Here is a 26,082-nt window from a genome sequence, read left to right as displayed (position 1 = left end):
GAAGTTATGTTCTATGAAGAAGCCATAAACACTGAATTAGTGAATAGAGAACCATTGCTTAGGGGAAATACAAGGTAAGTTTCCTGGGAACTTCTGGTCACAATATTTTCATTAACTCACCAGTGTTCAACCTTGTTTCACATGTGCTTCTGTTTAGAGATACCTTGTTTAATATACATTACATGTTTAAAATACATTAACACGTTACATGTACATTAACATACATTAACATGTTAATATTCATTAACATGAATTCACAGGCAACAGCACTAGAGCTCATCCCTGAACAAAGCTTATTTAACACACATGTTTTTATCTGTGAGGCACATCCCAGCCTTGTGGTGGCTGGGTACACTAGACAGCACTTCAGCCCTATGCTGGGATCATTTTATTTTATTTTATTTTATTTTATATATATATATTTTTGGAGATGGAGTCTCTCTGTCACCCAGGCTGGAGTGCAGTGGCACGATCTTGGCTCACCGCAACATCTGCCTCCCGGGTTCAAGCGATTCTTCTGCCTCAGCCTCCTGAGTAGCTGGGAGTACAGGTGCCTGCCACCACACTCGACTAATTTTTTGTATTTTTAGTTGAGACAGGGTTTCACCATGTTGGCCAGGCTGGTCTCGAACTCCTGACCTCAGATGATCCAGCTTCAGCCATTTTAAACAGCAAAATCAACAACATGTAAGCCCAAAAATAAAATTCTAAGGCCTTCCAATGATCTGAAATGGACCCTTCCTCTCAGCCAAGGGCATTCCAAAGTTAATCTAAAAAAATGAGTTCAGGCCATGATGGGAAGGGGGAGCTGGGCATGCCTCATGCTACCCTCCTCCCTGTTAGAATTACTGATAGAGCAGACTCTTCAAGTCTGATAAAAATATTTACAATTTGTTCTCACTGAAGCCTGCTACCTGGAGGCTTCATCTGTATGATAAAGCCTTGATCTCCATAACCCCTTCTCATAACCCAGACATTCCTTTCTAAGGATAATAACTCAACCAAGTGCCAATCAGAAAATCTTTGAATCCACCTATGACTTGAAAGCTTCCCCTGGCCCCCTCAACTTCCATGTACATCACACATGTATTGATTGATACCTATGTCTCCCTAAAATGTACAAAACCAAGTTGTGGCCCGACCACTTTGGGCACATAGTCTCAGGATCTCCTGAGGGCTGTGTCATGGGCCACAGGTGACTTATATTTGGCTCAGAATAAATCTCTTCAAATGTTTTACAGAGTTGGACTCTTTTCATTGACAAACGAAAAGCACATAAATGTGAAAAACAAGACACTAAATAGACTGCAAAAAAACACCGTTGCTTCCAGGATGAGGGCTGAAACAAGATGGGAGACTGTCGCCTCATTCCCCTTCAGCTGGAAACATGCACGTTGGGTGATACAATTTGGCCATGTTCCCACACGAATCTCATCTTGAATTGTAGTTCTCATAATCCCCACGTGTGGTGGGAGGAACCTGGTGCTGTTCTCATGACAGTGAGTGAGTTCTCATAAGATCTAATGGCTTTATAAGGTGCTTTCTCCGCTACCCCCCCACTTTTTTTTTTTTTTTTTGGAGACGGAGTCTTGCTCTCTTGCCCAGGCTGGAGTGCAGTGGCACATCTTGGCTCACTGCAACCTCCTCCTCCTGGTTTCATGTGATTCTCCTGCCTCAGCTTCCCAAGTAGCTGGGATTACAGGTGCCTGCCACCACAACCTGGCTAATTTTTGTATGTTAGTTTTTAGTAGAGATGGGATTTCACCATGTTGGTCAAGCTGGTCTTGAACTCCTGACCTCATGATCCACTTGCCTCAGCCTCCCAAAGTGCTGGGATTACAGGTATGAGCCACCACACCTGGCTGCTTCTCCCCCTTTTGCTTGGCTCTCCTTGCTGTCACCATGTGAAGAAGGACGTGTTTGCTTCCGCTTCCACCATGATTGTAAGTTTCCTGAGGCTTCCCCAGCCATGCTGAACTGTGAGTCAATTAAACCTCTTTCCTTTGTAAATTACCCAGTCTCAGGTATGTCTTTATTAGCAGCGTGAGAACAAACTAAAACATCAGGTGGCTCACATTTTTCTTTGCCTTACACATATCCAGAAATCACTGGAAAGTGCTTCGAGTATTGATTTTGGAATTACAAATAAATTTGAGCGGGTAGATGATTTTGCAAACACAGAATCCATAAATAATGAAGATGGACGGTATTTATCTCAAAGCATGTTTTCTCCTCTGAATGACAGGGGCAGGGATAGTACTTCCTCATGGGGCCATTGTGAGGATCAGATGAAAAGATGCAGGCATGGCTCTCAGTGCCAGGCCCGGCCCAGGGCCAGGCCCAGCCCAGGGCGAGCACAATGGGAAGGGTTGCTATGGTGACTGCTCTTGCCATCTCGGCTGTAGCCCTCTGGTGGTGTGGAGGCATCCAGAGCTGGCTTGCAGGTATTGTGCAAACCCGAAGAGCACAGCTGCCCAGGGGCCTGGGAAGAGTTTCCATGGCCCCTTTTTCTCAGGGGTATGAAAGGCCCGGGCCCAGCAAACACTTGAGACCTGGAGCTCCAGTCAGGCTGCTGACATTTTGCACAGAGATGTAAATGAAGGAGCAGAGTAAATGGCAACTGGGTTGGATGCATTTCAAAATCAGTGCACTGGGCCTTTGGCAAGACCCGCAGCTTCCTCAAAGCCCAGCAACGGAGAGGGCTGCGTAGGGCGCATGCTAACCAGCCCTGTGAGTGAGCTCTGGGCCCTCGCCGGAGATCATTCTACAGTACTGGATGGGGGAAGAGGCGGTGGCGGGGGAGTGGCTTCTTCTCCATCTCCGTCTCCCCACTCCCCGCCCCCACCCTCATTTCATTTTCAGGGGGCCCTGCACTCGGATTTTTAGCTCTAGAACTCTACATAGACCCTTGGTTCAGCTCAAGTTTCAAACGTTTTGCTGAGCCAGGACTCATTTAAACTTTGGAGTCAGGGCCTCATTCACAGGCGAAAGTCTGGGCTAAATCATGTCTGTGAAATAAAAAAGGCCCAGCAGCTTAAAACGGGTCCCTAATCACCAAACTAGAATTACTGTCTAGATGGCTGAGAAATGAAACTGCTTCGAAAACGCACACACAGCTAATGGTTTTTTTTTGTTTTTTTTTTTTTTCCCTGTCACTTATTCATGCGGTGGAGCTACAAGAACCAGTTTTATCTCCTCACTGCTGCAGGGCGCTGAGCCCAAGGTAGTAGGTTCCAGCATCAGCAAGGAGCAGGTGTGAGCCTGCTATTGTTAACTGGAACTCCGCAATCGCAAATGAGGCTCCGTCTGCCTTCAGTGCCGGCTCCCTGCTTAACATGCGCAGATGAAATGCGCTCAGTCTCAGACAGGCAGCAGCTCGCTGGCTGGGAAGGGAGACCCACTCCCCCTCTTGCGGATCCCCAGATGACTGTATTTCGTCTAGACTGGAGAGCTAATGAAGTGGAACAGCTGCCCGTGCGAGATGATGCTCCAGGGCCCCCACGGCCCACCCCCCAGTGACCAGGCCAGGCACATTTGCAAATTGATACTGTTCCTGGTAACCTCGTTCCAAGAATTACCATCCTCTGCATATTGGATGCTAGTCTCCAAATTTCCTTTTTCACGTGGCACAGAGATGGTCCTTGAGCTACCAGTCTCCAGCAAATTCAAATAGGAAACCCCTGCAGCTCTTGCTTAGAGGGCTAAGGCTTATCTTTTGGTTTCTGTGTGGCTTCTATTGCTAATGAAATAAGGAGCAACACTGGTTTTTAACATTCTTAAGGAAAATTAAATTTCTTTTGTGTTGTTTATTAGAGAATGCGGCTAATTCTGCACGAATATATGGGGCCCTAGAATCCAAGCTGCACGGCACAATTATTTACGGATGTGAAAAACAAAACTGTGGCGGGGCACGGTGGCTCACACCTGTAATCCCAGCACTTTGGGAGGCCGAGGCAGGCAGATCACAAGGTCAGGAGTTCAAGACCAATCAGGCCAATATGGTGAAACCCCCATCTCTACTGAAAGTGCAAAAATTAGCCAGACGTGGTGGGGGGCGCGTGTAGTCCCAGTTACTCAGGAGTCTGAGGCAGGAAAATCGCTTGAACCCGAGTGGTGGAGGTTGCAGTGAGCCAAGATCACACCACACACTCCAGCCTGGGCACAGAGCGAGACTCTGTCTCTAAATAAATAAATAAATAATAAAAAAGTAAAAACAAAACCGTTTGTCCCAAGGGCTCCTTCTTGCAGAAGGATCACCTCATATTCTATCCCATGAGCAAGAGAGATTCAATCCCTTCCACCAGGCTTTTTCCTCTTCCAAATAGAAAGGCCAGCTGTCTCTTGATACTGAATAATATTATTCAGTACATATTATTTATAATAATACTATTACTACTACTATTGATAATATTCAGTACATATAAATAATAATTATAAATAATATATAATGAACATTAGTATTATTACGACTATTATAATTACTATATATTATTTATATATACTGAATAATATTATTAATAGTAGCAATATTATTACTTAAATATTATTTAATGTTATTTTTTAAATGTTAGCAATATTATTTTAGAAAATTGTTGGTAAGCAAGCTGCCCCACCAAGGCCATTTCAAATTAGCTTATTCTTTGCACTTTTCTAACTGGAAGAAAAAGGATGCCTTAGGACAGGGGATGAGAGAAGACAGCTCAGGGTCTCCTTCCTGACTCCCAATAAAAGCCTACATTTATAGAAGGGCCAGGGTCTCAATAGGTAATCAAGGAACAGCAAAAGAAGATGAGAAATAAGGCCACAGGAAGGACTGGAGTTCATGGTAGAGACCCCAGTGGCCCACATGGGTGCAAATGGCTCAACTAGCTCACACAGAGCTGCACTCTGACAGGGCAATGCGGTGCGGGTAGCAAGAAGCCTGAACCAGCATCAAAGGTTAAAGAGCTGTGCTGCCCTCAGCTAGTCACTTAATGTCTCTGAGCTTCATTTATCTTCACTGGTAGGGACATAACTTAGGCTTTGGAGACAGACACACCAGAGCTCAAATCCTTTCAATCACCAACTAGCTATGGGCAAATTACGTAACCACTTTGAGCCTCAGATCCCCCGTCTGTAAAACCTACCTAACCTGTAGGATAAACTGTTAGGATTAGAGGTAAGAGTCTAGTTGTAGAGTGAAGGCTCACACAAATGATATTATTACTATTATTGTTCAGGATGATTCCTAGGTCGAATGCTCCTTCTGGATCTAACATTAGAAGAATGACCTCATGGCCGGGCGCGGTGGCTCAAGCCTGTAATCCCAGCACTTTGGGAGGCCGAGACGGGTGGATCACGAGGTCAGGAGATCGAGACCATCCTGGCGAACACGGTGAAACCCCGTCTCTACTAAAAAATACAAAAAACTAGCCGGGCGAGGTGGCGGGCGCCTGTGGTCCCAGCTACTCGGGAGGCTGAGGCAGGAGAATGGCGTGAACCCGGGAGGCGGAGCTTGCAGTGAGCCGAGATCGCGCCACTGCACTCCAGCCTGGGCGACAGAGCGAGACTCCGTCTCAAAAAAAAAAAAAAAAAAAAAAAGAAGAATGACCTCATTATTCATCTCCCTCACTACATCATAGCTCTATAAGGAAGCTTATATTCACCCCTACATACTCAGATTATGGCAAAGTACCTGGCATATAGTAGACACTCAATAAAAACCTGGTCAATACATGAATAAACTCTCTGTTGCACTAAAAGGCAACTGTTTTCTTAATTCAGCTAAAGGACAGAATGTGTCTTATATTGATACTACACATCTCATTGCACCATGTCCTGGGGCAGAGAGAGAGTGAAATTGTTGAGCACTAAGTGTTAAAAGAATGCTTAGGGGTCAGGGGCAGTGGCTCACACCTGGAATCCCAGCATTTTGGGAGGCCGAGATGGGTGGATCATCTGAGGTCAGGAGTTCGAGACCAGCCTGGCCAACATGACGAAACCCCATTTCTACTAAATATACAAAAATTAGCTGGGCATGGTGGTGCACACAGATAATCCCAGCTACTCGGGAGGCTGAGGCAGGAGAATCGCTTTAACGTGGGAGGCGGAGGCTGCAGTCAGCCAAGATTGTGCCACTGCACTCCAGCCTGGGCAACAAAGTGAGACTCCATCTTAAAAAAAAAAAGAAAAAAGAATGCTTAGGAATCAACTCCCCTCCTAATGCCCAGACAGGAGAAATGACTTGCTCAAGCCACAGTTCTGCCCAAGCCAGCACCAGCCAGTGGCACAGCAGAATGGAAAGAGCGAGTGGTACCTACTTTCACAGCATAGGTGCTGCCGGGGTCCTCAGAGCAGGTGGCACAGTAATAAATGGCATCCCCCGAGTCACAGCAGGGTTTGTTACAAGTCAGCTTGAAGAGTGACCAGTTATTCTCATTGAAGTGGAGCTCCTTTTTCTGGCCGCCTATGAAGAGGTCCTCACATTTGGCTACAAGGCGGGCCAGGGACTGGGTGTAGAGTCCCCCCAGCTTGGCGTAGGTGCCCTCCTTGCTGCTGATGTTGCTTAGGAGACCGTGCAGCTGAAACTGGGTGCTCCCGGTGGAGGCTTGACTGGACACACTCAGCTGGGAGGACGAGGCGGATGGGGTCCCTTTGCACTGGAGGCCAGGGCTCCCACAGCCACCTCTGTTGCCCGCCAGCCCTGCTGCTGGAACCCAGTGGCCACTGCCTTTGAAAGCTTTCTCCAGAGGATCAGAAGAGGAGAAGACAGCATGGTGGCGGTTCCCGGGGCTCAACGAAGAGCTAAAGTGAGACTCGTCATGGACGTTGGTTTCTGAGTGGCTTAGATTCAGTTTGGGGCTTGCTGTTTGGGGCTTGGGGGAGCCTTGGGTCCAGAAGAAGCCATCCGGCGAAGAGGCTGCCCGGCTCACTATCTTTTTCTGGGGGAGTGGAGGGGGTTGCCGGGGTCCACTGGGGGACACATCCTCAGTGGAGCCTGAAGGAAATGGAACGGGAGCAAAGAGCTTCTTCCCGCTGTTGGTGGGCGAGTGAGCCAGCTCAGACGAGGGACCTGAAGAGGAGAGACAGAAACCATCAGGCCAAGCAATGCCACTCAATTCCAGGATCCTGCAGACTTTTTTTCCTTTATTTATTTATTTGGTCAAAGCAATTGATTTTATTTTGCTTCTTTTCTATTTCTCGAATAGACAATAGATGCACAGTGGAAAAAGTGAAAATGCAAAAAAGGTATAGATTGACAATTAAGTCTTCCTCCTAGCATGTCCCTCAGCACCCAGCCTCTCTTATCAGAGGAAACCACTGCCAGTAGTGTTTCATGCATCCCTCCAACAATCCAAACAAATGTGCACACGCACACACACACGCACACACACACACACACAATTACATAGAAAAGAGCAAACAGCGGCTACTGTTTGGAATAATGCTTTTCTTTCACATCTTGGAGAGACTTTTTAATCAAATATGCAGATCTATTTAATTATTTTAAACAGTCTTACCATAATATATCATCATATGTAAGTATCATAATTGATTTAACCATCCCTTTTTGATGGACACTGAAATTGTTTCCAATATTTTGCAAACAATGCTGCAACAGCAATAACAAACTTGAACATGTGTGGTTTCAGTGGAATTTTTTAACAGTCAGGTTTATAGAGGGTGTAATTGACCAATGGTAAAATTCTCCCTTTTGGCTGGGCATGGTGGCTCATGCTTGCAATCCCAGGAGGCCGAGGTGGGCAGATCACCTGAGGTCAGGAGTTCGAGACCAGCCTGGCCAACATGGCGAAACCCCCATCTCTATTAAAAATACAAAAACTAGCCAGGCGTGGTGGCAGATGCCTGTAATCCCAGCTACTCAGGAGGCTGAGGCAGGAGAATCACTTGAACCCGGGAGGAGGAAGTTGCTGTGAGCTGAGATCGCATCACTACAATCTAGCCTGGGAAACAAGAGCGAGACTCCATCTCAAAAAAAAATAAATAAATAAATAAAAATAATAAAAATAAAAATCTCCCTTTTTAGTATGCAGTCACTGGAGATTTCACGCATACCCTGCTGGCTTAGTGAGTAAGGCAGGCCCACAGAGATTTTAGAAAGCAGGAAGGTCATGATTTTAGAAAAAGGAAATGGATCTTAAAGAAAAGTGAGTCTTTTCAAGGCCCCACAGTTTCCGGAGTGGTGCATATGGATAAAGAGTCTGCCTGGGCAAAGGCTCACTCAGGGCCACAGGTGTCTGCAGGGCATGGGGACAATCAGAAAACCTTTCTAGGTAGCGCACAGAATGGTGAGATGAAGGTCCAGTCTCTACAAAGGTGAGGGCTGACCTCACTCTTGGCATCAAGATATAAAATAGTGGCTTCACAATGAAAGAAGAGTTTAAGTTTATATATATATATATATATATATATATATATGAGATATACACTATTTTATATATATATGTGTGTGTGTATATATATATGAGATATACACTATTAGAGCCAAGGGCAAACTGAAATAATACTCATTTCCTATATTCTCAGGACAGCTCTAAGGTGTTATCTGCTATTTTAATAACAGCTTTTAGGGGGATAAAAGAAATAATAAATCATATTCATAGTCTGTAAAATGCATCCTATTATCTTGAGGGTTAAAATATGAAAGAAATATGGCTTGCAGACTGGGTGTGGTGGCTCACACCTGTAATCCCAGCACTTTGGGAGGCTGAGGTGGATGGATCACTTGAGGTCAGGAGTTTGAGACCAGCCTGGCCAACATGGTGAAATCCCATATCTACTAAAAATACAAAAATTAACTGGGCGTGGTGGTGCGTGCCTGTAATCCCAGCTACTAAGAAGTCTGAGGCAGGAGAATCACTTGAGCCTGGGAGACGGAGGTTGCAGTGAGCCAAGATTGCGCCACTACACTTCAGCCTGGGTGACAGAGTGAAACTTCATCTAAAAATAATAGTGATAATAATGGGTTGCAGCCCTAAGAAAATACGTACTTAGGATGTGTACCCCTTATTGAGTTCTCCGTGCCACATCACCCTAATGGCAGAGCATGCAGTGTCTCTATGCCTTTCCACACCTTGGCAGTGGGACCAGAAAACAAACAAACAAAAAGGCAGAACAAACGCATAGGAGCAGACGAGGGTAAAAGGCCCCAAAGGAAGCAAATTATGAGTCTTGTGTCACCTCACTCAGGTGCACAGGACATGTCCAGGGCTTCTCCTGAACAGTTAATAACCTTCTAGCTCACACTGAGCCCTTCTCTGCTTTCTCCAACCCAAGAGGGAGCAGAATAGACCCCTGAAGCTCAAACACCAGTTGCAAGCCGCTCAGATGAAGATTGGGTCTCCCTATTTCTGCTGCTGCACAGGGAGGAGGGTCTCTCTAGGGAGCAAGATGGATGGCCATGGGCTGACATTCATGCCCCAGCCTCAGTGACCAAGGCTGCATTAGTGAGCGACGGCAGGGCAAAACCTTGAATGCAACGCTCACAGGAGGACAAACTCAGCACATGCAACCTGTTGAACACAGGAGCTGAGAACCAATGGGTTCAGGCAAAGAAAAGCTCCGGGCAGCTGAACAAGACTGTGGGGTCTCTGCACCAATATCCTCCTGGGCTCTATCATCTATCATAAACTCAAGAGGAACTGGGCACGGTGGCTTATGCCTGTAATCTCAGCACTTTGGGAGGCCAAGGCGGGAGGACCACTTGAGCTCAGGAGTTCGAGACCAGCCTGGGCAACATGGCAAACCCCCAACTCTACAAAAGATACAAAAATTAGCTGGGCGTGGTGGTGCACGCCTATAATCCCAGCTACTCAGGAGGCTGAGGGGAGAGGATCGCTTGAACCCAGGAGGCAGAAATTGCAGTGAGCCGAGATTGTGCCACCACACTCCCACCTGGGCTACAGAGTGAGACTGTCGCAAGTGAAAAAGAAATTCAAGAGGGGAGCGCCGTGTTTCTTAAGCTCCCCTTGCCCACTTTCCCATCTGCAGTAAGCAATCTTTGTTTCCCTGTGGTTCATCAAGATCATAGGGAGTTGTCCTTCCCATTTGCTAATGACAGGCGGGGCCCCTGGCAGCAAGGCTGAGTGAATGATTTACACCTCTTCCAGGAGGGCTAAAGTTAATAATAAATCAAGCAGTGATGGTGCAGTCTGGACCAGTCACTTTTATATGCCCACGAATTTTCCCCTCAATAGTCAGGATGGAGGATGCACAAGAAATAGCAAGCCAGAGGAAGGAAGATCCAGATGGCAGTGATTTCAGCAGGTGCTGAAACCCTGCAGTCCACAGGTCTCCCCATCCCACGCTCCCCAGGAAAGCAACGGGGACAAACGGAGGCTAGGGCAGATGATTCACTTCCTCTCCCTCCTCCCTCTAGCAGAAGAGGCTGAGAGGAGGAGGAGGATCACTTGCCATCTCCTAGATAAAAAAGGGAGGGCAAGACCACCTACTTATGGGGTTCTCAAAGGACTGTAAGCCTCAACCACCAAACTCCCAGCCTGATGAGCAGGAGAAAAGGGAGTCGTGAGCACACATCCACTTCCTGACCTTTCTGCATTCTGGGCAGCAGAAACCGTCACCAGCGAGGCGTTTGATTCTCAATTTATCATCAACACGACAGAAGCTGAGGCTGGGGGATGGGAGGGGGGTGTGATCAGAGCCCTGGTCAATGCTTTCATCAGTACCCTCAGAGGCAAGGACAACCTGCCTACGTTCAGGATTCCTTCCCATCCCCAGTCCAGTTGGTCAGGGAGGTTCATAACAGACTGGTTTCCTGGCTGGTCTCTTCTTTAAACCTTAGGCTTATCTCCCCATGTCTATTGGTTTTGTCTTCCTTGTCTTTACTACAAGGCTCTCCTGATACCACCAGTATGCCCCTTTTTGCTTCTGCCCCAATTTGAGGATGAGCAGTGGAGTGAACACTTCCCCAGCTGTCAGCCTGCCCCGCCTGAGTTTCCTCCTTTAGAAAATGGCCAATGACATCATTGTGAAGGCCCCTTGCAGCGCTAATAGTCTATAATTTCAGCTACTCTCTCCATTTTCAACCTCTCTAAACATGCATTTTATCTCAAAGCTGCCCCTGAAATCAAATAGCTCTAGGCAGATCGTTATCTTGCTTCAATTGTTCTTCCTTCTATCTCTAGTTCCCACAAATTGCCACTGGTATATTTTTCCAATCTGTGAGGAGACCAGGGATCTTTTGGCAACATAATCAGTAACACTTCTAATTCCCTAGATGACCAAAGAGAATCAAGAGGTTCTGCTTTAGACTGTATGGTAGGTCTCAGCACAAAAAAACACTTCGTGTGTTCAGGCAGCTGGAAGGAAGCGATTTTCTCCTTCCTTCTGTTTTCTCTTGCTTTCCTGTGGGAGCTGTTAGTCAGTGACTTTGATCAGATCTATACCCTTTCACTACTTACCTATCATTTACTGGGTAAATCTGACAAGGGATACTATGTATTAGGAGGGAAGCTTGACTTCAAGGATTAGCACACGCGCTGATTAATTTTTCTTTATTTCTTAGATGGCTATGAGTTTGGGGCACCAAACTCAGTACTTGCTGCATTATGCACATACTCATCAGGCGCTAGCACTGCATACCCAAACATTCCCTACCCACGCCCTTGCCCAGCAGAAGTAAAGGCATGTAGCTACACAAACCTCATCAGGTGAAATACAGCTCCCTGAAATGTGGACTTTACAGGGATAACTGGGCATTATCTACACATATTACGATTTTTTTTTTTTTTGACGAAGTGTTGCTCTTGTTGCCCAGGCTGGAGTGCAATGGTGGGATCTTAGCTCACTGCAAACTCCGCCTCCCGGGTTCAAGTGATTCTCCTGCATCAGCCTCCCAAGTAGCTGGGATTACAAGCACCCACCATCATGCCCAGCTAATTTTTTATATTTTTAGTGGAAACAGGGTTTCAACATGTTGGCCAGGCTGGTCTTGAACTCCTGAACTTCAGGTGATCCACCCACCTTGGCCTCCTGAAGTGCCGGGATTCCAGGCGTGAGCCACTGTGCCCGGCCTACTATGATTTTTGTATTCAGAAAAGATGGGCCTGGTTCTATGACAAGCATACTACATTCCAACCTAATGCATCCTTCCTCTGAGCTTACAGATCCTTAAAGCTCTCCAGGTGTGGAATTACAGCTGATGAGAGGTCAGAATTCACTCTTGGAACCCCCACCCCTGCCTCACCACCTCCAGGCCACTCCAGGCCTCTGAGGATCCTATAGCTTCTCAGGTATTAATATTCTTGGGGATCCTTTGAAATAGATGCCAACATGCAGCCCTTGCAGATGAAACTGATTTCTCCACTACATGGCAAATGGTAGCTGTCTTCTGTGGAATCTGAAGGCACTCCTAAAGACCTCCTCTGGCTAATTATCTTGACTCGTACCTGGGGAACTATCTCTCCATAAACACGGCCTTAGGCAACACAGCAGCTATGTTCTTACTGTCTGCAGCAGCTGCCATATTCTGGATTAGGAAAGCCGGAAAGAACACGGAACAAATACACCCTGACACCTAAAGTAGTTCCAAATTCACAGGCAAACCACTGGTTCAGAAAAGTCTGCCTAAAACATCCATCCACAACTTTAGCCAACAGCCCATATTCTTGGATGTCCCATGGGACATGAGACTAATTCAAACACATCCTGGTTTGATGCTGGTGTTGGACTGCTGTTTCCAAATTCTGCCTTACAACTAAGGGTGTAAAATGGGTAAGAGGGGAGAACATTTTTCTGGGACCTTGGCCTATGTCTCAGTTGCCTCGTTTGTAGGTTTTTACTAATTTTGCATGCTAATTGGGCCAGAGGGCTCCGAACCCCAGGTCCTAAGTTTTCCTTCCAATTTCCAATTCTACATATAAAGGAAGTTCCTGGCTATACAGTACAGCACGCTCCATGCCTTTAGTGAATGTGCTTCAGGGAAGAGAAAGCGTTTCTAGTGGGAAACTACATATCACGTATGCTGCACTGGATGGGATCTTAAAAAGACCAAGGGAAGGTACACTAGTTTGGTGTCATTATATTTAGAAAGCAGGGACAAGAAATCAGGATTTCAGTGGTTGAGAAGGACAGCTTAACCTCTCTGCAGAAATGCAGGCCAGAAGTTCAAACATGGTACTCTGAGGTTTTCCTTATTATAGAGTCCTCTCTTCTCGCTGGGTTTTAATAGGCACTTTCATTATTCTCTGCAGCCAAAATGAGAGCTGAGTTGACAGAGGAAGTGGTCAGTCCTGTTTTGGCTCTTTCTGTGCACAGCTCTGCTGTCTGATAGCAGCTGCGTCAGAACAAATGCAGAGGCAAAGAGCAGTGTCCCAACTAAGTTTCCCCAAACCTTTAGCTTTTGTGTTTGACCATTCTCCAACTTTAAGTAAGGTAAAGCAAGTGGAATATGGATGGAGAAAACCTCACCCATACCCTGTGCCCTGTGGCCCTAGTGCAATTCCCTCACGTGAGAGGTGAGAAAACTAAAGCCATCTGCACGGGCACCTTCCAATATCACCCAGGAAGTGGCTGTCATGCAGGTTTCTGCCAACCCCAATTAACTATTCCTGCATCAGAGAGTATGAAGGGTGGGGCCGAGGGATGCTTTGGCTTTACATGGACTTGTTCCTCTGAAGGCAAGTGTTGCAACCTCTTATTTGGTTCTACAATCAGAGCAGGCTCAACATTAAATATAGAAAAAAACAAACAAAAAGCAAAGCAGGCCAGGCTCGGTGACTCATGCCTGCAATCCCGGTATTTTGGGGAGCTGAGGCAGGCAGATCACCTGAGGTCAGGAGTTTGAGAACAGCCTGGCCAACATGGTGAAACCCCATCTCTACTAAAAATACAAAAATTAGCTGGGTATAGTGGTGTGTGCGCCTGTAATCCCAGCTACTCAGGAGGCTGAGGCAAAGAATCACTTGAGCTTGGAAGTGGAGGTTGCAGTGAGCTGAGATTGCACCACTGCACTCCAGCCTTGGTGACTGAGTGAGACTCTATCTCACACACACACACAAAAGCATTTCTTTAAAAGAAACCTTTGCTTTTTTCAAGAAACTAAACGTGTTCTGAAACTGGAAGCAGGTTATTAGCATTTTACAACTGGATGGAAAATGTGGCATTTGTGAGGAGTCTCTCCAGACCACTTAATCATCCCAGGAAACAATAATCAAGATGTGAATGTGATTTACATGCGAAAGAAGAGAAAGCTCTGCCTCACTTTGGAAAACAGGCTCTAGGTACCTCGAATGCCCTGCCTACAGCTCACATGTGGTCCTGGAATTGTGATCTTTCAATCTCCTGTTATAACATAATCATTAAGGGTTTTCTTCCGAGTTAGTAAAATTAAAAGTTAATTCAAAGCACTTTCCATGCCGGGCGCAGTGGCTCATGCCTGTAATCCCAGCACTTTGGGAGGCCGAGGTGAGCAGATCACTTGAGGTCAGGAGTTTGAGACCAACCTGGCCAACATGACGAAATTCCGTCTCTACTAAAAATACAAAAATTAGCCAGGCATGCTGGCATGCCTGCAGTCCTAGCTGCTGAGGCAGGAGAATTGTTTGAACCCTGAAGGTGGGGCTTGCAGTGAGCAGAGATTGTGCCACTCCAGCCTGGGCAACACAGCAAGATTCTGTCAGAAAAAAAAAAAAAAAAAAGCACTTTTCAGATGCTGTGATGGAAAGTAAATTGACATTTTTAGAGGATACTTTGGTAATATCTATTTAAAATACACATACAGTTTGATATGCCAGTTCCATTTCTTCTAAGGATTTATCTTATAGATTTGCTCACCAAATCATGCGAATGTATGACACAGAGTCTTACTGTAAGTCTTGCAAAAATCAGCCTAGACATGCATCAGCAAGAGAGGGATTTATAGCCAATTCATACAATGAAAAAATAAGCAGCAATTTTGAAAAACGAGGCAGTTCTAGGGGTTCTGATTTGAAAGGCCTCAAGATATGTGAAGTGCAAACATGTGTAGAACTGAATTTTATATTTGACATATGGATACACATTTTTGGGATGATACAGAAAACAATCTTAAAAGTGATGGTAGGAGCTGGGATGGGGTGTCAGAAAACTGACTTTTCATTTTAACCTTTCTCCATTGTTTGAATTTTTATAAGAAATGTATTAACTTTATTGGAGCAATAATATATGATTTAAAATTCAGTTTAATGAGGAAGGTTTAAGTTAGGTTGAAGCTTCACTTCAGTGATATTATGGCTTAGGCCACAGAAAATTTTTTTAAAAATAAATGTTTTTTTCCTTTGGGGCACTCCTATCCCTCCCCACCCTGTTCCTGGCTTGATTTTTCTCCCAGCACTGCCCCTCTGACCAGTAGCTACTTTACATCTTATCTTTCTTATTGTCTATCTCTCCCTACCAGAATGTAAGCCCCTTGAAGGGACTGGGAATTATTTCCATTACTGAAACTTCAGCATCTAAAATTGTACCCAGCACAGAGTTTACACTCAACAGTATCTGTCAAATGAATGACTGAATTAATATACATTTTTAAAAATTTTGCCAGTAGTAGTCAGCTTATTGAGAAAAACCAGCTGACTACCGTCAATATATTTAATTAGTGTTCTGTATCTCTGGTTTGCCAGCTATAAAAATAAGAATGATGTCACTGCCCTGGTTCATGTATTCATGCAAGTGAGAATATCTATATGAACTGTATTTTCAGACCTCTTATCTATTGCTGGTGCCAATGGTTTCAGTTCAACAGAGAACTCTCTAATCTCCTCTAATCTCCTGGCATTCAGAAATGTTTGCTGAACTGTTGAACTGAATTTTAATGTTATCCTACATCAAAGAGGGAAATTATCTCAATGAGACATTAGGTTTGCATATTTACAAGTAACCACTTAAAGCAGAAGGGTCTCCCGATGACCATTTCTGATCATCATTTCCCTCACACATCCAACCATCTATTCCCTACAAAAACCTTCCCCTTGGCAGCCTTCATGGATCTGTCCTGACACATGCAGTCTGTCCCTCCTAAACCAAGCATAAACCAAACAACTGCTTCGACAAATTTTCCTTGCACTGAGTTGACTGGCTGTTCAATTGACTTGGACAAATGGGATAACAGATGCACTGGAGGAATATGAAATCTGATACAAGTATAAAGAGGTGAAATTAACATTGATACAAAAGTGGCATTTTGCCACTGTAACATTTAGAACGAACACCTGTTTTAAAAATGTAACAAAGTTAGAGATTTTGATTAGGTTTTCCTTACACAACTAAAACCATCCCCCCCATAAAACTTGAATCACTAACTTTAGCCATTAACCCTGATACAAGTATAAAGAGGCAAAATTAACATTGATACAAAAGTGGCATTTTGCCACTGAAACATTTAGAATAAACACCTGTTTTAAAAATGTAACAAAGATAGAGATTTCGATTAGGTTTTCCTTATACAACTAAAACCTTCCCCACCCTGCCACCACCCCCAGCCTCCACTCCTTTGCCCCTCCCGCCATAAAACCTGAATCACTAACTTTAGCCATTAACGCTATTACATTTCCAAGAAGTTTACACAAACCACTATCATGATATGCCCTGGAATGACTTTTTCCTCCACTCATTCAGGCCAGCCTATACTGTGGATGGAAAAAGTCAATGAAATGCAAAGTTTTCACTAGTGGATTCTTACTGACAAAATAAATGTAGAGTCTAATGGTATCTTTTGGCTTAATGTATAATATTAGAAAGGCAGACACTACATGCAAGTTTCAAAGAACTTCAGTGTGAACTGCTTCTGCTTCTATTTGGATCTAATCTCTCAGCTTAGGTGCTACATGCCAAATAGTAACTAAAGTTGCAATGGATAAATATTTCAGTTACAAGATAAAAGTGAGTTAAGGACCCATGGGACTGGAAGATAATTGTGCAATAACAGATCTAAGCTGCCTTGGTAAGCGGTGAGAAGTGAATGAAGGATTTCTCATATTACATGACCAGTAGTTCTGTATATTCTCCAGATTAATGATTAATGTTTAAAAGACATCAAAAAGAAAAGAGAGAGAGAGAGAGAGAATGTCATGCCTTTGGTCTTTTGCCATTTCAAAACATGGTTCCGGGTACAGAGCCATGCCCAGGGGCAGAAGATAGAAAGGTTGGCTCTCAGGGGCCAGAGTTCAGTGACAAGGTACATATCTTCTTGTTGACCTGGGAGTCCAAGTTTTGAAGTGCATTTCCACTGAACAACTAGCTTGTGATAAAGGAATACCATGGCAATGCATTCATTTTAATTCATGTTATTCAGAAATGAACATGAGAAAATGTCTGAAGAGGTTTCCCCATTGAACTCACAAACCTCCAGCATTGAAGTCACAAACCTCCAGCAGCTCTCTGTCTCCCATCTGCACAGATTGCTGTGAGAGTCATGTACAATTCAGCCCCTGCTTCCCACCAAGCTCATGTCCCATTTCCCCTTGCCGGTGTCTATTGAAGCGCATCAGGCTGGTCTCATCCTTCTCCCACGTGCACTGCCATCCCTGCGGCTTTGTTTCTCTTTTATTGTTTTCTGAACCTGGAAAGCCCTCTCCTCCTCACCCGCTATCTCCCCAGTTCTGGCCACATTTCAGATATGATCTCTAAGTCCCATGTTCTCATAAAGTCTTCCCTAAACCCTCCATCAGCCTTCATCGATTTCTCTCTCTTCTGGAAGCCTTTACAAGAAGCACTCATGTTCTGGGCTGCCCAATTTCCTACCGCATCCCATCCACCCATGTGCCATGTGTTTTAACCTTATCTTTCCTAGTTAGTTCTTAGGAACCCTGCGAGCAGACATCATGATTTACTGGTTCTGAGAAACAAAGTGGTGAAGCCATGAAGACCAGTTCGCCTGACACCCGTTGGCTGGTGGCTGATGGTTCATTGTAGATCACGCCCCAGAAGTGGTTACAATCCCCGAGAGAGTGGATCAGAGCTGACCAGCACACGGGCTCATGGTCGAGATGCCGTGCGCTCTATGGAATAATCTGCCTGTTGAATTTGTTGGACAATGGGCTGGGAAAAGGAAGAAGATAAGAGCCTAGAAAAATCTACAGAAAAAGAATATCTGTTGTTGCTACATTCCTCCCAAATCAAGACTAAGATATTTCCTGTTTTTAAGTAAGAACTGTCAGAGGTTTCTCCTCAGAACACACCACAGACTGCTTATAACACACACTTTTGTCTCAGGCAGTACCTATCGTTTAGGCGGAAAAATGTTGCTGACAGTAAATTTGCAATAGAACCCTCCACTGTGTCACTGCCTACTGAGAAGAAATACTTTCATAGAAGTGAAAAAGGAAGCCATGTGAGTACAAGTCTAAATCCAACATGCTAACGCATGCCTGAGAGAAACACAGGAGAGGACACATACACAAAGAATGCTGAAAGGGTGAGAGGGTTTAAATATGACCCATCCAGGCCACAACTATGGAATAGCAAGAGTTCTTTTTTAGGGATATGCCTGATGGAGGACAGACCTACCCATAGGCTTTAGAGCTTAATCCAAAAAGCAGGCTAGATGGTAGCCTAATGAAGTCTTCATGCTTAATTCAGCAAACATTATGCAAACATCTGCGTGCATGCACATGTAGATGCAAAAGAGAGAGAGAGAGAGAGAGAGAGAAATGTGTGGTTTAGGACTAATCCTGAGGACAGAAGTAGAAAGCAGGCCTGTACATAGATGGCTCATTATGGCTCATTACCCAAGCGAACAGGAGCCTTTCAACCTCATCTTCCTCCCGCCATGTTGCCACGTCCACACACTTATAATTTGGAGAGGGCAATATGGATGGGTTGGCTTGCCATATATTCAGTAGATAATTTACTTCAACAGCTCCCTGGAAGAGTCTGCTTCATTGAGAAAGCAGGACCAAGACAGTAGTCCTTGCTCAGCCCTTCCAAATCCTGCAAGTAACCCACGACTGGTCTGGAAGGTCCAGGAGAATCTAAGCCTCTCCGTCAAGGTCAAGTTTGTTACCTCCATCGCTGCAGGTCCTGGAGTCTGAGGCCAGGCTGTCCGTGGAGCCGGTGGTGAAGCTGACGTGGACACCCCTGAAGGATGGACTGAGGCTCTCTGCAGAGCCCTGGCTCACTTTTTCCAAATCAGAGCTGCTCTTGTTCATTTTTAAAAGGTGCCTGGAAAAGGTAGGAACAAACAATACAAGTAACTCATTCGGTTTCCATTCAGAAACCAGGCTGATGGATCATGAATCTACCATGCTCTTGAAACTGGCCAATGTCAGCAAGTTTATTAAAAAAAAAAAAAAAAAGGTTTTGGGGAGACAGTAGAGGTTCTCTTCTGAGTCCTTATGTGCATGAATGGCAGGAGACTTCCTGAGACTCCTGAGAGGTTAGGAGAAGCGAGTCTATTAAATTTAAACAAGCACCAAAATTCTTATATGGACGGAATTGCCTTCACATTCTGACCCCATCTGCCAAAACATTTCTGTCACCTATTATATCCTGTGTAAAATCTCTACAAATAAAAATAAAGATATTATCATACACACCAATGTATAGAGATATACAGAGATTGGGTTGTTTTTGCAAGATGCCAGGACAAATGAATTGCAAACTAGGCCTTTACAAGTGGGATTTCCTTTTTTACCTGGTACTCTTTTGCTAAAGCTTCAAAGGGTCTAGATTGTTTCTTGGAATTAAGGAAAACTTTAAATGTGAACCAGACTTCCAGTGGCATGCTTAGATAGAACCAAGTTGACATAACCCTTGTTCCAGAACAATGGAACCAACCTTTGCTTTTCTATGAAATCTTTTGTTGCATCTCTAAATAGCATCACCGACAGATCAAGGACAGAAATACCAACTTCAAGAGAAAAACACTCGCATTGGAGAAAACAGTTCTATTATTAGGTTGGACGTTTAGCTTATTGATTTCTCCTTCTCACTTTCCAAGGGCCACATGAATATTAATTTCTGATCTGACACTTTCATCAAGAAGGGAGACAGATCACACCAGGTCCAGCTCTTTCCCTGTTGGTGGAAACCCACATTTGTCTGAACTGATATTTCCTGATGACATTCCTGTTCCTACTACAGCAGATCCATATCTCAATATCTGCTATGGGAAATACACAATACAGTATTGATTTGACATCAGAATGGCCTTATTTCATGCACATGACCTTACAGTCAAGAATTTATTGGCTGTTCTTTGTGTTCAACATTGCCAGGCCTTGTTTTAATTTTCATAGGCACAGGAATCCCTTGTTTACTAACAGGAGGGTCTAAAGTTTGTTTGTTACCACAAAAAGTGCTCCTTAGAAAACACGTCCTTCTCCCCACTCCCAATCCTTAGAATTGCATTTTAAAAATGTGTTAAAGCTGTCAAATGAAGTATGACAGTGACGGCAACGTTACGATGGCAACGTTACAACTAATCTTCACCTTTGTATCTCAGTGTCACTGTGGGAATCTTGGAAATACCAGTTCCTTAGGAAATGCTATGGCAGTAGCTGATCTTTATCTAACCTGCTGGCAAAATAAAATCAAAGACAGTTTCATACAATATTCTTATATCCACATCAGATCCACCACTAATAGTTTTCTCCAAGGGAAGCCAGGATATGAAGTCATGCATAACAACTCCTCAGTCTAGGAGAGAAGTCAGCTCTGTGGTTATCCCACTACGTTGCCCCCTCCAAAGTGGTCTCTAGAGTTTCTTGGTCTTCAGGCCCAGAAAATCACTAAGGGAGAAACTCCAGCACCATGGCTACGGAGCTGGCCCAGCTTCCCACTCCACAAACTTCATGAAATGGATGTAAATAGACAAAACGAAAAAATACATAGATATGTGTATGTATGAGCATATATATTCATATACATATGCACACACACAAACACACATACACACACACACACTTATTTAAAGTAACAGCCAAGATTAAAAGAAAGAACACTTCTCGGGTGCCAGATACAGAGGGAACGCCACACACAGGCAGTACAAGGGATACTTCAATACTAAGTGTATGTTTACTGTAGGTTTCAGTAGACGCTCTTTATCAGGCTAAGGATGTTTATGTCTATTTCAAGTTTTCTAAGGTTTTGTATTTCAAAATCATTTTTGGCTATTAGGGTTTATGAAATGCCTTTTCTACATCTATGGGAAAAAATTGTATCATGTTTCTCCTTTACTCTGTGAATGTGATGAGTTATGTTAATAGCTTTTCTTAATTAAGCCATGCTTGCACATGTTGTATGAACTTATTTTACTACACATTGCTGGATTCAGTTTTATTAATATTTAGTTTAGGATTTTTACATTTACATTCAAATAGAGGCTAGCCCATAATTTTTCTTTCTTGTCCTGTCCTTGTCCAATTTGGATATAAAGGTTAAATTAGAATTATAAAATGACGGCTGGGTGCGGGGGCTTCCTCCTGTAATCGCAGCACTTTGGGAGGCCAAGGCGGGCAGATCATTTGAGGTCAGGAATTCAAGACCAGCCTGGTCAACAGGCCAACCCCATCTCTACTAAAAATACAAAAACTTAGCTGGGCATAGTGGCGTGTGCCTGTAATCCCAGCTACTCAGGAGACTGAGGCAGTAGAATCGCTTGAACCCAGGAGGCGGAGGTTGCAGTGAGCCAAGATGGAGCCACTGCACTCCAGCCTGGGCGACAGAGTGAAACTGTGTCTAAAAAAAAAAAAGAATTATAAAATGAATTGAGTAACTTTCACTTTTTCAATTACCTCATGTAGTTTTTTTGTTTTTTTGTTTTTTGTTTTTGAGACGGAGTCTCACTCTGTCGCCCAGGCTGGAGTGCAGTGGCCGGATCTCAGCTCACTGCAAGCTCCGCCTCCTGGGTTCACACCATTCTCCTGCCTCAGCCTCCCGAGTAGCTGGGACTACAGGCGACCGCTACCACGCCCGGCTAGTTTTTTGTATTTTCAGTAGAGATGGGGTTTCACTATGTTAGCCAGGATGGTCTCGATCTCCTGACCTTGTGATCTGCCAGCTTACGCCTCCTAAAGCGCTGGGATTACAGGCGTGAGCCACCGCACCCGGCCTTATCTCACGTAATTTTTATAAGATAAGCATTATGTGTTCTCTGGAAGATTGCGAAAACTTGCCTATAACACCATCAAGGACCAGTTGCTGTATAAGTGAGATCAGTAAAGATCTGGTTCTGATAAACCTAGGACCAACATTTTCAAGACAGAGACCCAAGAAACAGACTGGAGGATTAACAAGTCAATTCATGGTCCTCACACCAGCTATTTATGATGTGAAGAAAGAAAGAAAGTAGAGCCATGTCTCATACCATAGAGAAACCTGGATTTTCAACAGAAAAGCAACACCCATTAAATTTTAAATTCATCACAAAAAATAACAGAGAAAACTTTATGAACTTGGGGTAGGAAATAACTTTTAAAATAAGGGCCAAAAACAGCAATATAAAGAAAAAGATAAATCTGATTACTTTAAAACTTAAAACTTCTGCCTGATAACATAAAAGGCACCATTAAAAAGTGAAAAAACAAACAAACAAACAAGAAAAACAAACCTTGGAGTGGCCAACTCACATCTTTGCAACGCACATAACTAATAAAGTATTGGTATGCAGAATAGAAAGAGTGCCTATAAATCTAAGAAACAGACAAATGACCCCATTTTTAAAGTGGAAATGAACAGGCAACTCACAAATGAAACATGAAAGGCCACTCAACACATGAAAAGATGATTAAATTTATGAATGATCAGATTATAAATAAAACAGGATTTCATTTCATACCCATCAGATCGGACTGGCAACATCAGATTTTGTTAAAGATCTAGGGAACTAGGAACTCTCTCACACTGTTTGTGAGACTGTAGATTGGTAAGCTCCCACACAGGATGACAATGTGATGAATCTTGTGAAGTTAAATACACACATTCCCATAATCCAATCACTCCATTTTTGGGTATATATATTCTTGAGCAATGTCACTTAAATAACTAGGACTGAATGAATGGCTAAGTCACTTGAGTGGGTCACTAGCAGTTTATTGACCAGCAGTTTATTTTAACAAAATAGAACAGAACAGAAAATATGAAAATATATAGAAAGGATTTGTGAAACTTCGTTTTGTAAAACTTTTGTTTCAGATGTGTGTGTTTGTTGGGTCATGATATTAAATATATTTCTTACTGTTGGTCACGGTTTTTAAAAAAAGTTAAAAATTACTGCTCTAGAATATGAGTCAACAACCTTTTCCTTAAAGGGCCAGATGGTAAATATTTTAGGCTCATGAATCATAAGGACTCTGTTGCAACTACAGAACTCTGCTGTTGTAGCTGGAAAGCCACCATAGAAATTAGTGGCATGTTTTCTAATAAAGCTTTATTTACAAAAACAGATGGCTGGCATGTGGGCAATCAGTTACTGGTTGGTCTTGACCAGCCTTGTCCAGTAGAATTATAATGCAAGCCATATATGTAATTTAAGATTTTCTAGTAGCCACATTTAAAAAATATAAAATAAATGGGAAAAAATAGTTTTAGTAATATATTTTAACATAATGTATTCAAAATATTGTCATTTTAACCTATAATCAGTATAACCTACATCAATTATTAATGAGATATTCCATATTTTTTTTTTCATTCTAAGTCTTTAAAATGTGGCATGCATTTTATATTTACACACATTGCAATTCTGACTAATCACATTTTAAACTAGTGGCTACCACACTGTGCAGTACAGAGCAAGAGAAACTCTTATAAGTGGAGAAAGGTGTTCACAACGTTACAAATAGCAAATAACCTTGTAAACTGTTAAACTGTGCTTCAACAAAAGAATGAAAACATTGTGGTATAGTCTTTTAGTGGGATGCTTTATAGCAGTCAAAAAAAATGAACTAGATTTTAGGGTAGCAATATGAAAGAATATCTTAAAATGCTGAGTGTTAAAAGTAATTTACTTTTAAAAGGCTCAAGTAAAGTGTGATGCCATTTGTATACAGATTAAAAACATGTAAGGATATATACAGATTTTATGGAGCATGTAATAAAATGTAAATAGTACTCATCAACTTCAAGACAGTGATTGCTCTGGGTAGCAATGGGAGGTTGAAATGGGAATTGGATAGGGAGGGGTCTTCCACAGTAGCAGTAATAGTTTATTTTTAAAAATTCTGAAGCAAATGGCAAAATGTTAATATTAGAAAAATCTCAGGGAACACCTGCAGGTCAGTTAAATTATTATCTGAACTTCATTGCATGCTTGGAATATTTGATACACTAAAAATGAAAATTTCTAGTGAGAAAGCAAATCACAGGGCCTGAATGAGGGCAGGGGGTGACTGTTCCTGTTGATCTGTTGTTGTGCCTCTGGGAGGCAAGGAACACACAAAATAACACAGTGGGATTTCCATCAGACCCCTGAGTGGGAACAGGTAGTCTCAACGAGGGTTGGTTTCACTACAGAGCACCGCTGTGGCTGGAAACAGTTGCATCATAGACCTAACTACTCTTTTAAGACTTGGGAGTTAACGCTTCTGTCTATAGTTACCATGAGGCAGAAGTCACCGCTGTCAAAACTCTCATCAAGTGAATGCAGACAAAATTAGTCTATCCCTGTAATTACAGGATAAATTATCCGCAGGGTGTGTGTGTGTGTGTGTGTGTGTGTGTGTGTGTATTAGGGAGGAAGGGAGCCTCCCAAAGTGGAGTTTGGGAAATCTTAGTTTCTAAGCCACAAGTGGAATTTTCATGACTTTTGGGATCTAACCGCTGCTTCTTTACTGGAAAAGCTCGAGAAATCCAGGTATCCTGCCAGGTCACTAAAACCCAATAGGTGACCAGGCATGGTGGCCCAAGCCTGTAATCCCAGCACGTTAGGAGGCTGAGGTGGGAGGATCACTTGAGCCTGGAAGTTTGAGACCAGCCTAAGTAACATAGTGAGACCCTGTCTCTATAAAAAAAAGGAAAAAAAGAAAGAAAGAAAGAGAAAGAAAATCAGATATCAGTAGGCATTTGGAATGTTCTGTTGTAAATGGGGACATAACATGTCTTCTAATACACATGTAGGTGACCCTTTTGCTTAATAGCAAAATCTTAAGGCTGGACACAATGGCTCACACCTGTAATCCCAGCATTTTGGGAGGCAGAGGCAGGTGGATCACTTGAGGCCAGGAGTTCGAGACCACCCTGGCCAACATGGTAAAACCCCATCTCCACTAAAAACAAACCAAAAACTTAGCTGGGCATGGTGGTGCATGTCTGTAGTCCCAGCTACTCAGGAGACTAAGGCAGGAGAATCACTCGAATCCAGGAGGTGGAGGTTGCAGTGAGCTGAGATGATGCCACTGCACTCCAGCCTGGGTGACAGAGTGAGACTCTGTCTCAAAAATAAAATAAAATAAAATAAAATAAAACCTTACAACGGATGACTCTTTCCTATGAACTGCATTAAAAAGCATCTGCCCTGGAAACCTGTACAATCTGTACTTTTTGAGAACTGCCACTTTAATGAGGGCATGAGCAAAACCACATCAAATTTAAAAATGAAAAGGAAGCTTGCCATCAAAGCACAGACTTACAATCAAGTTGTTTTGTGTCTTTACACTGTGTGTAAAATAGACTTCTTAAGAATCCCTGGAAAAGGCTTACTATTGCAAAGGTGACTTCTCTGAACCCTAATGGATTGTTCTATCAGATGTGAAGCCAAATGACAATGAGTGTAGTCAACACGGTATAGCAAGGCTACTTCGTTTTTTTAAAGGCACTTTTCCCTCATTAGTAATACTTTGATCTGTCTTTCACAAAACTGGTGCAAACCATCTGCAAAATACTTCCACGGACAAAAACCTCATACTCCAGTCTTTTGTCTCTGGTTGGTGAATAACATTCTTATCAGCTACAGTGAGAGTACAGTCTCCACAGATGTCTTCACTCACGTAGTGTGATAAAAGACGTTTTGTGCTTAACCTCAAACTTCCTTTCTGCCTCCCACTGTTGATTACATACAGTCCAGGCGGGCAGGGTGAAATGTACAGGCCAGTGGCACAGCGTCCTCGGAGCCCCAGCCCTGCAGCTGCTGCCCAGTATTTTGAGAATAGC

At 43.5% G+C, this 26,082-nt stretch overlaps 1 protein-coding gene across 4 annotated transcripts in view; it reads right to left on the bottom strand.

Moving 5' to 3' along the window:
- PRAG1 (PEAK1 related, kinase-activating pseudokinase 1) overlaps positions 1-26,082 on the bottom strand; it is a 103,073-nt gene that overhangs the window by 4,012 nt on the left and 72,979 nt on the right. For all 4 annotated transcript variants that reach the window (XM_021942017.2, XM_021942018.2, XM_021942019.2 and 1 more), the window contains 2 exons: positions 18,998-19,155; positions 6,300-7,051 (listed from right to left, as the gene is read on the bottom strand). In XM_021942017.2, coding sequence (XP_021797709.2) covers positions 6,300-7,051; positions 18,998-19,155 — 910 coding nt within the window. The remainder of the gene's footprint in view (positions 1-6,299; positions 7,052-18,997; positions 19,156-26,082) is intronic.

The sequence above is a fragment of the Papio anubis genome, chromosome 8 (assembly GCF_008728515.1).
Source record: "Papio anubis isolate 15944 chromosome 8, Panubis1.0, whole genome shotgun sequence".
In the NCBI taxonomy this organism is placed as follows: domain Eukaryota; kingdom Metazoa; phylum Chordata; class Mammalia; order Primates; family Cercopithecidae; genus Papio; species Papio anubis.
This window is presented reverse-complemented; position numbering and strand designations above follow the sequence as displayed.